This window comes from Mytilus edulis, chromosome 2 (genome assembly GCF_963676685.1).
Source record: "Mytilus edulis chromosome 2, xbMytEdul2.2, whole genome shotgun sequence".
In the NCBI taxonomy this organism is placed as follows: domain Eukaryota; kingdom Metazoa; phylum Mollusca; class Bivalvia; order Mytilida; family Mytilidae; genus Mytilus; species Mytilus edulis.
This window is the reverse complement of record NC_092345.1, coordinates 66541501-66552661: the sequence shown is the minus strand read 5'-3', so window position 1 is coordinate 66552661 and position 11161 is coordinate 66541501. Positions and strand designations below refer to the sequence as shown.

Genomic DNA, 11161 nt, shown 5'->3' with positions numbered 1-11161 from the left:
AAAAGAAAGTCTGCTCACATATATGACTTGATATCAACATCTAACATTGAATCATATTTAATAAGTACTATATATACCATGGTTCTTACGAGTTAACATATTTAAACAAACGAACCCGAAGGATGAGTTTGTTTAAATATGTTAATGAGTAAAACACATGGTATATAAAATTTGTAATATAAATAAAATGATTGACAGCTTTGAAGACCTTGAACTAACCTTGGAAATTGGTCACGTTACAGTTTTATCCAATGAAAAGTAAGCTCGCGCAAGTCACTTTTGCGCCTCGTGTATAATCTGCGTATTTCATTAAGAAAGCACGCCGCACAATTTGCAGAAAGAGAAGAAAATGGCAGAACTTCCCGATTTATTAGATTTTGAGGAAAGCGAACTACTTATAATGGCAGCTGAAATGGAAGACGATGTGCATTTATCACAAATTGCAGCCGAAATAGAGGAAGATATTCAATTATCTCAAGTCGCGACCGAAATCGAAGATGATATCAAGTTGGCAGTCTGTTCTCAAGAGATTGAGGCTGACTATTTTGACGATCTGGCTATTTCTCAGGCAGCAAATATAATGGATGTCAATTTGACAATTTCACAAGCAATGAACGTATACGATGTTGAGGGCGAAGAAAATTTTGACTTGGGAACATTTGAACTTGGTTATTTGGCCCGGGAACCAAATACCAGCGTAGTCGAAAACCCCGTGAACCCAGGGATTAATCGTTTTTCTACATGTGTTTCTGCTGACAAGATCGATAAACTTATAACTTCACAAACCAACCCGAATACACAAAAGAACACAAAGTGGGCTATAAAAGTGTTTAACGAATGTCGGGCAGCTAGAAGACAAAACGGTGTTGAAATAACAGATTTGTTGGCAATGGATGTTAAAACTATGGATTATTGGCTCCAGAGATTTGTTTTGGAGGCGCGAAAAAAAAAATGGGAGACGAATATCCTTCGAAGTCGTTGTATTACATCGTCTGTGGTTTAATGAGACATTGCAAGGACAACAAATTATTTCATGTTAACTTCTTTGACGAAAAAGACGGCACATTTGCACAATTTCGCAAAGTGCTTGATGCAAGAATGAAATATTTGCTGGCGAAAGGACTGGGGACTAAACAAAAAAGGCCGACGCAATATTGGAGGAAGATGAGGAAATTTTGTGGTCATCTGGTGTTTTTGGACAATCAAATTCAACAACACTTCAGTATACTGTTTTTTATTATGCCTGTAAAATGTTTGGCTTGAGGGGTAGGGATGAACATCGGAATTTGCAATGTTCTCAGTTTGAACTTGGAGAAGACGGAAAGGGGAAATACATTAGATTTATTGGCCGTAACAACAAAACTTTCAACGGTGGTCTGGGTCATATGAAAATTAGCAACAAGGACATAAAACATTATTCTAATGACGGTAAGTTTTGTTTTATTGTTAATTATCAAGATATCGTACAGAAAAAATAATTATTTTGCATGTTGTTCCTTTCATTAAAAAAACCTAAAACAGGTACAATTAAGAATTTCTTGGCAAACTGCTTTAACTCGTTATTTTATGAATTTGAAATTTCATTTAATTATCTAATTATTTGTCAATGGATCATATTTTTAAGGCTTATTACCAAACACTAAACAGTAAAATAGTATTTAGGGAGCGTGAGAAGTGGATAGTGATGATCCTTCTATTTGATCACTAACAAAGTCGTGTTTTTTACGATTTTTTGTGTTTGCTCTCAGTTGTATCACGACTGACGAAAAACTGCATTCTTTACAAGAGTTATCTCCCATTCACCATAAGTTAAGTGAAAATGAAAAGTCAAAGCGCAAAGCCCGTTATCGTATTTAAAGGGACAAAATCAACTGAATCAAAAACTTCTGTCATATTCAATACTTGATACAGGAATTTTTGTATGTAGACAATGGTGGATTAAACCTGGTTTTATAGTTAAACTCTCAAATTGCAATATACTCATAAATAAAAGACAATGTAACTGCTTTTAATGAAGATGTATATTTTTATCACTTATCGAAATTGTGCAAATCATGGTACCCCTCCGTTATACATGTACTAAGTTTAATTACTGATTATTTCTTAAAAAGTCGCCATATATACAATATTTGTATTATTTCTAGTTTTATAATTCATTTTCAGGACCTAGGTGTATGTACAACATTTTTGAGACATATCTCAACATTCTTGGTAATGATGGATGTTTTTATCGAAAACCTTTGGCTTTGGTCGGAAATACAATCCGGTATGGAAAGCAGCCGCTTGGTGTAAATAAACTAGAAGGTTTAATGAAAGAGATGTGTCAAAAAGCGGGCTTAACTGGAAATTACACAAATCATTCTGGGAAGAGGACGTGCGCAACAGCATTGTACAAAGCAGGATTAGATGAACAAACAATAATGGATCGTACTGGACACAGGTCGTCAGCTGTAAGGGCATACAAATCAAAAACTGATGATATAGAACAAAAAGTGTCTTCTGTGTTAAATCCACCAAGTATTGACACAGTTTCTGTTACCCATAATAAATTGGAAGTTGAGGGGCCTCTTTTGAAGTGTACAAAACTGGAACCAGTCAACACTGAAAACTCCGCAAATTGTCGTGACATTTCTACGCGCCTAAAATGTTTGAATGATATTACTAACACAAGCGGAACTGTAAATTTTAACAACTGCAATTTTTCTTTCACTTAAACATTTGTTGAAAGAAAGTTAATGGGAATTTTCGCAATGGAACATTTTTTTATTTTTTTTTTTCAAAACTGAAAGAAGGAACCTTTCGATTTTTTTTTCAACTTACGGGAACTTGTGAAAAGCATTTTTTGTTTTAGTTTAAAACATGTTTCTTGTGATGTGTTGTGTTACAAATGAAACAAATAAATGTTCATGACCTTTCACTTTTTTTCTGTTTCCTAAATATTTCAGAGGCGGATATCTTTCAAAAAATGGGGTGGAGCTCCAGCCATGGAATAACATGAAAATGAATATGCTGTACCATAGCTAAGCTCCGCTTCTTTCCTTTGGATTCTAGTTGAGCTGCATATTTAATTAGCAAAGTATGGTACAACATAAATTTGCATATAATATACCATGGTTTTCCCTAAACACACTTTTTAAGCAAATTATTGCATTAAAACATCAAAGGAAAAAATCCAATTTATGTTACAATTGAAAATACACCATAAAAAAACGTATATAGTTCTTTTTTTTAGATCTTATGCAGACAAAAAAGCGCGTCAGACGTTTCAAATTATAAACCTGGTACCATCTCTGATGAGGATTTTTCCGATGTAGTCTGCAATCAAGTTAAGCGGAGGATCACATGACATAAACATTGAACAAAACTTTATTATCCTCGAGGCCCAAAACATAACAAATAGATAATAAGGTTTTGGCAGTATTTGGCCACAGCTTTATCTTGAATAAAATATAACATATATGATATATAATATGTATTTAAATTGGCAATCTTGCTCTGAAATATATTTATCAATGTCTGTATTTAATATATATGTAAATTATAATGTGGCTACCGCAAATTATGGCAAACCACTAATATAAATATATTTAAGTAATATGTCTGGTACGAGAAGTTGACTGATGAGCCCTGGTAATCAGAGGCTATCATTACTGTTCACTGAATATATGAATGTTAAATCCAGCGCAGCGAAATGTGCCAAATGTGCTCTGCCAATGTCCACTTTTACATCTACATTGTGTTCACTAGTTGTCTCCTACTCTCCCATCTCAGTACCATTAGCAGAATTAAGCTGAAATATAAACTTAAAAGCAGTATCTGGTTTCTTACTTCCATTCAGAACAAATACACATGTAACACAAAATTAATTTACATTGGGAGGGTGGTGGGTTTTTTAAGAAGATTATTTTCTCGTCCAATTTTCGTCTGCTGCAATCTTGCCGACGTATTTCGAAAAGACCAAAGCGAGGTTGCGATCAAACTAATAAACACAAATGTTAAATACCCAACAGTGAACCACCACCTGCCCAAATTAAAATCTTCGAGTTTGTACCCAATGGATAACGGGCTTTAAAATTGTAGATTTTAAATCCTTTTATCCTCGAGGCCCAAAACATAACAAATAGATAATAAGGTTTTGGCAGTATTTGGCCACAGCTTTATCTTGAATAAAATATAACATATATGATATATAATATGTATTTAAATTGGCAATCTTGCTCTGAAATATATTTATCAATGTCTGTATTTAATATATATGTAAATTATAATGTGGCTACCGCAAATTATGGCAAACCACTAATATAAATATATTTAAGTAATATGTCTGGTACGAGAAGTTGACTGATGAGCCCTGGTAATCAGAGGCTATCATTACTGTTCACTGAATATATGAATGTTAAATCCAGCGCAGCGAAATGTGCCAAATTGTCCGATAAGATCAGGGTATCAACTTGATCTGATTGGACAACCGCCACTGAAAAGAGGGGGTGTAGCTGCGCGAAGCTGTGCCAAATACAATTTAATATATTAACTTTCAAGTTACTTCCTAGTAACTTACTTGAAACGTCAGATATATAATGTTAACATAACAGTTGTATCTATTTACAGTCGGGGAAGGTTAAATTAATGCCAAGATTCCTGATGATCATTTCTAATCCTCCCTGGAGGGTATTCAAAAAAATGTTATTTCCCAAAGACGTCAAATGCACTCCATCTTTCATTAAGAATAATTCATTAGCCTTTATATCAGGGTAACGGAGGTAACAACCATCTGTTTTGGTTAAAAATGATGCTATAGAGGTATTAACCCTCATTCTACATTTTTCCATGGCATTAATATTGTCAGAGTAACGCCAACTTGATCTCGGAATAATTTGAGACCAGACAAAAACTGTGTCCAACATCAGTTGATGCATCCAACTGAACTGTTTCCTTATTAGTTCACAAAGAGTTTTTGAACTTTTTTCCCCTATATCATTGCCTCCAATATGTAAAACTAATATAGTTGGCGGATCTTCATATTTTAACATGGTTCTTATTTGTTGTTTCATGTCCAGCACTTTACCTCCACATTTTCCCTGCCACCAAATATTTACTCCCATCCTCTGCAGCCCCAAGTTTACCCCTCCCGGTCTTCCTCTGGCTTCCCCAAAGGCATGCTTAATAATCGAGGATCCAACGATCCAAACTGTAGCATGTCCTGCAATTCTTAGAAAGCAATTATTACTTGCTTATATTGATGCAGGACATACCATTTATTTACATAATACAATATTATTTAAATGCCAGCTCAAGACTGCATTACAAAATAAGCAAATATAGAAACATATTTACACAAATAAATGTACATATATGATGTTCAGGCATTTAAATCCTAATGTAACGCAAAAAGGCCTGTGACTTCCAACGTCCCATTTCTTTAATTTGTTCATCAGAAATACCTTCTAATGCACATGTAGTTGCCATGCCAATTCTAAAGGAATGGGACTTAAATCCATTGTTTTCTATACCAATTACTGACAGAGACCTTTTTAATAATGCTGAAAACTGGTATCTTGTAAGGGGGGATCCATCAAAATGACAAAATAAAGGTCCCAGATAAGGTGGGCGAACTTTAATAAAATTAGCCATTATTTGTACTGGACATACATTTTTGTTTTTCTGCTTAGAAATAACGATTGTTGTTCCAGAACCAAACTGATCAGTTTTAGATGACGTCAATAAAACCTCTAATCTTGCATCACAAAGCTTTATATTTTCAAATTTTACAGTATGCATCTGCTTATTTTTACAATCAACTGTTATTTCACCTACTCTCATAAAACCATGAAAGGCTAGCGAAAATGAAGCCATAAACAGTTTTGTCTCATACCCGTTTTTGCAAATCACCGCCAGTGACCTCAATAATTTTTCCAATATATCTCTCGTTATGGGTAATCTAGTGTCCTTTTGATTTGGGCCCCCCAACCTTTTTATTCCTTCAATCAATTTTCTGACAACAAATTTCTGTGTATTGTCTTCTAAATTGTTGATTTTATTAAAGTAACTTAAGCCTGAAATATAGCCAGATACTGTTGAGTGGGACAATTTCTTTCTAAACATATAAACAATGAATGATGTCAAGTCATCAAGCGGAATAGGCCAGACATCAGAAAAACCATGATTTTCTCTGAATTTAACAAATATGTCCATGCTATGCAAATATGCTTTCTGTGTACTGGGTGCTAATGAATTTATAAGTAAATGATTCATTTCAGTTCTGAAATCATCGACAGGAATTCTTGTGGGATTGCTGCTGGAGAACTGTCTGCATTCGGGACCAAGTCCATAAAACGTTGTTCCTGAAATCGAGAAAGAGCATCTGCGATTGCATTATGCTCACCCTCAATATGTTGTGCCCTAAATTGTATGTTATTGTTCATAGTGAGAAAAACTAGTTGTCTTATCAATATCATAACTCTCTTTGATTTTGATGTTCTTTTGTTCACAATGCTTACTAATGCCTGATTATCTATTCTCAACAGAATCTTTTTATTTCTAAATGAACGACCCCATATCATGAACGACAGCACGATGGGAATAAGCTCCAAACATGTTATATCCAATAAAATGCTAGTATCAGCCCAACTACTTGGCCACTGGTATTGTACCCAGTGACCTTGAAAATAAGCTCCACAACCTAATAAAACATTACCTGCACTATCAGTGAATAATTCCAGACTTTCATTAGTCGACCAAAATCTATCAGGAAAATAACACTGACCATTGAATTGATCTAGAAAATTTAGCCAAACTCTAGCATCTGCTTTGACCTCTGAATTCAATCTGACAGTATAATAAGGCTTTCCATTCTTAACTGAAGCTATCAAATCGTAAAAACGACGAATAAAAGCACGGGCTGATATAATAGCCCTTGAACAAAATGCCATTAAACCAGTAATTGATTCAAGTTCCTTCAGTGCCATTTTCTTTTTCGACAAGACCTGATCAAGCATAAATTTAAGTTTATCCAGTTTTTCAGGGGGGATTCTAACCAACATAAGTACTGTGTCAATTTCAAGGCCTAAAAATGTGATACATGTGGTAGGACCTACTGTTTTATTCTCTGCTAGTGGAACACCTAGCTGCCTACATACTTCATTAAAAGTGTCCATCAAAATGGTACAATTATCCGTTGAACTTTCACCAGCAAAGAAAAAGTCATCCAAATAGTGGTCTAAAGTCTCAATGCCAGCTTTCAATGCAACTGTTTTATGCAAAAAAGTGGCAAATTTTTCAAAGAGGGCACATGATATAGAACAGCCTTCAGGCAGACATTTATTAATATAATATTTCCCATCAAAGAAAATTCCCAGAAGGTCAAAATCAGCTGGGTGAACCAATAAAATTCTAAAGGCCTGACTAATGTCCATTTTTGCGCAAAGCACGTTATTTCCTAATTCAGAGATCATCCCAACCACTTTATCAAAAGAAGAATACTTTACTTTACAAATTTCTGGATCAATGAAATCATTCACACTCCAGTTTAGAGGATATGACAAGTGAGTTATAAGACGCCATCCACCGTCATTTTTTGAAACTACCCCAATAGGAGATATTCTTAAAGTTGAAATTGGTATTTTTGAAAAGGGGCCCAACATTCTACCAAGATGCACTTCTTTTTGTAATTTTAAATTCGTTTCAGTTTTGTGAACTTCTGCCGAAATGAGATTGCTTGCAAAACTCGAGATCCTTGGACCAGTATAGTTTAATCTAAACCCCTCTATAAATCCCAATAATAACATTGCTGCATCAGTTTTGTTTTCATAATTTGACAGTAATTCTCTTAAAGATTTAATTTTGACTGGGGTTTTGCCTTTGTCCCATAAATGCTCCAGGAGAACGGAATCTTGTGTTATTTTGCATTTGCCTAGGTGCAAAGGGTTGAAAATTAGATGCTGTTTTTGTGGTGCTTGAGGCCGGGCTGATCTGAATCTCTGAACAATCCCAGGTGACTGAGGATTATTAGAGTTAGTCACTTTGCTATTAGTGCAATATATAACCGGATGTACCCCACTGCATTTTAAACAAGCATGTTTGTATGTGCAATATTGTTGGGTGCACGTCCCATTATAATTATATGCATAGCATTTAAGAAAATTGTTTGTTGGTTTTTGTGCAATATTGAACTCTGGCCCATTAATTGGACCTGCTGGTTGCATATACAATAACCATAGCTCAGTGTCTATGACAGACCAGGATCCAGCAGGCTCCTGTGATCTACGTAGTCTAAACTGTTCATACAATTTCCATCCTAAACCTGCATAGCGTTTAGCCCCTAACCTGACAGTTTGCATATACTTCAACAGTTCTTGGAACTGAGATGTATGTATAGTACAATAAATACTGATATATATTAAAAAGGCATCCGTCCATATACCTATTGTGTTAATTCTTGTATCCTGTTGCTTAGGTTGTAATATAATCTGTCCCTGATTAAATGTAAGTGTTTGATTCACTCCTGTTATGTTTTGTGAATTATTTAACAAACTGCCCATATCTACATATTCCCCATTTATTACTTTTTGTTTGACATTTTGCGATACGTTTCGCGCTATGTCATCTGACGCCTTAACCGTTTCAATGGGTAAGGCATAACCTGTGTTAATTAGGGGTTGGTGTAATGTTGTATTACCTGGAGCAGGGTAAATTGTTTCTGCTGGCAGTGTTGCTGGGATCATTATTGGACTGTGTGGTAGTACATTAGTTGTCACTGTGTTTGAGCCGAGCTGTACAGGTGGTGTTCCACTTGTTCTAGGTAATCTATCTGCAATATTAGCAGTCGCCTCTTCCTGTTGCTGTTTCGACTTCTTTGCAGCAGCCGCTGCGCCTCCATTATTTGCCCTGCTTGTCGGCACCCTTTTTCTGCCGGACCTCCTATACATGATCTGAAACTTAAAGTGTATGTGTTATCTTCATTCAAATACATGTGCTTTACCTTATATATATATATAAAATATTAAAAGTGAATATCCAAAAACATACGTATTTCACAAATCTCTCTCCGATTATATGCCTATAGTTTGCTCTTTCGTGTTATTCTCAGGATATATAAACTAAGAATCAATTACTACTTACTAAAATGATTGTTTTGCCATTTGTGCAAATCCGAAACATACGAGTTTATCAAAGCCGGTTCCGGTTTTTATGCCCACCGTTAACCGGAAGTTTGTCATTACAAGTTTGTCAATAAATAGAGTCGAAACACTCAACTTTTTGCTCATTTTTGTCCTGTATTTAGATGAACTAAGTTATCGACTGCATCAATTTATATGCTGACAATAAGCTATTTCAAAATTTCATTGTGAAAATATTTGGTTGATTTGAAAACCCCTTATATCACTAAAGTACGGCAATAACAGTTATAAATTCCTTCACATTTTCAAATTGCATAAAAATATAATGTCTAACACAATCTTGTTTGATTTATTTTTGGCTGTGACCGTTTACTTAAATTCGACATTCATTTGCACATTAAATTTTTGTATGTTTTTAAATGTCGTTTTTAACTAAAATTTTAAGACATCGGGATTAAATCGATATCAATCCGTCTTTATCGTATATCAAAATAAACTTATAGCCCTTTATCAAACCTATTTCAGGTGTTATTTCAACTTTTTTAAGAAGATTATTTTCTCGTCCAATTTTCGTCTGCTGCAATCTTGCCGACGTATTTCGAAAAGACCAAAGCGAGGTTGCGATCAAACTAATAAACACAAATGTTAAATACCCAACAGTGAACCACCACCTGCCCAAATTAAAATCTTCGAGTTTGTACCCAATGGATAACGGGCTTTAAAATTGTAGATTTTAAATCCTTTTGGATTAAAACACGTAAAGAGAATATAGTTCTCATAGGTCTATTCAAATCGATTCTACCTCAAATATGCTTTCAAGCCCCGCCAAGACACACTTGCAAAAAATAATTAGCATGAGTAGATCTAAATCAATCATCAATGGGTAGAGTGCATACTTGTTCCAGTTATGATTTGTAAATTGTATAAATATTGTTCAATCATTCGATTAAAGTTTGATAGTGGTTATTAGTTTTCTTTCACGGCGAAATAAAGTGAATCAGATCCCGTGCATTTGTCAATTCTGGCTTTTTTGCGCCATTACTTGTTTGTATCGCGACAAAAACATTAGAAACGGAGATGTTGGGACAATAATTAACGACAAAATAATCAAAAACGTATTGACGAAAAAACTCCAAGGTACATTAAAAAAAGAAGAAATCCCTAAAAACTGATAAAAACAATACGGTCCACTATACCAATCAACCGAGAGAATGGATGTCATATTACTGAACTGGTGCTAGATGGTTTTATAGCTAGTTGTACCTCTAAAATTCACCATTCGACTTTTGATATTTTTCTTAAATATGTCAATCTATAAACACCGTTCCAATGTCTAAACGTAGTTGACGTATTTTACAAAAGCAATCAAACAACGGCCAACAACACTAAATTTTAATAAAATATAACAAATGACGATATCTCTGACTTGGGACAATCACACAGAAATGAAATGCGAGATCATTGTATTTAATCTCGACCTGCATATAAGAAAAACAAAAAGAAACGCACTCAATTTCAAAACAACGAGGGTAATTAATAGATAACAAAAATACACAATTAAACCACAAATTATACAATATAAATTCAGTTTTAAGCTGCGTTATACCTAGTGCTGGATGTAACATCTCTCTTTCAGACTTAAAGACACTAAGATGATCATTTTAAGAATGTTGCAAAAATGTGTCCAGTGAGTGTGAATGAACCAAGTTGTGTGCTATGTATGTCGGTCTAGTTCATTACGCTTCGAGGTTTGTGTTGAATTTCATCAGGTATAATGAATTCTTAGCTTTAATTACGTACCCAAAACAAATATTAACCTTTGAGCAAAAGTCTAAAACCAAACAAAAACTTAATATTATATATTGTGTAAAGTGCGCAGGACACAGCATTATAAAACTATGTACGCACATCACTGGGGTAAATGTGATCTCCGTAACTGCAGTTACGTATATCCAAAGATGGCGGACGATGTTTCTGGTCAATTTTTCTTTTGTCAATTTTGTAATAATAATGTATTATTCTTCGGTATTTCATGTCTTTTTTAA

General features: G+C 34.5%; 1 protein-coding gene and 1 pseudogene across 2 annotated transcripts; one reads left to right on the top strand and one right to left on the bottom strand.

Annotated features, from left to right (window-relative positions):
* The first annotated feature begins 204 nt into the window (after positions 1-204).
* LOC139512724 (uncharacterized protein KIAA1958-like) lies at positions 205-2878 on the top strand (annotated as a pseudogene).
* Positions 2879-3404: 526 nt separating this feature from the next.
* Positions 3405-9859, bottom strand: LOC139512716 (uncharacterized). 2 transcript variants are annotated; one of them, XM_071300579.1, is made up of 2 exons: positions 9633-9859; positions 3405-8933 (listed from the first exon to the last, which is right to left on the bottom strand). In XM_071300579.1, exon 2 carries the CDS (start codon positions 8922-8924, stop codon positions 6249-6251), a length of 2676 nt encoding a protein of 891 aa, XP_071156680.1. In that variant the 5' UTR covers positions 8925-8933; positions 9633-9859; the 3' UTR covers positions 3405-6248. The 2 variants fall into 2 exon arrangements, with proteins under 2 accessions (XP_071156680.1, XP_071156681.1); XM_071300580.1 differs by lacking the exon at positions 9633-9859 and having other exon boundaries at positions 3405-5200; positions 8675-9566.
* Positions 9860-11161: the final 1302 nt, after the last annotated feature.

What these genes read in the sequence shown, in the direction of transcription:
- LOC139512716 (XM_071300579.1), bottom strand. Translation starts at nt 8,924, where the DNA reads ATGTATAGGAGGTCCGGCAGAAAAAGGGTGCCGACAAGCAGGGCAAAT.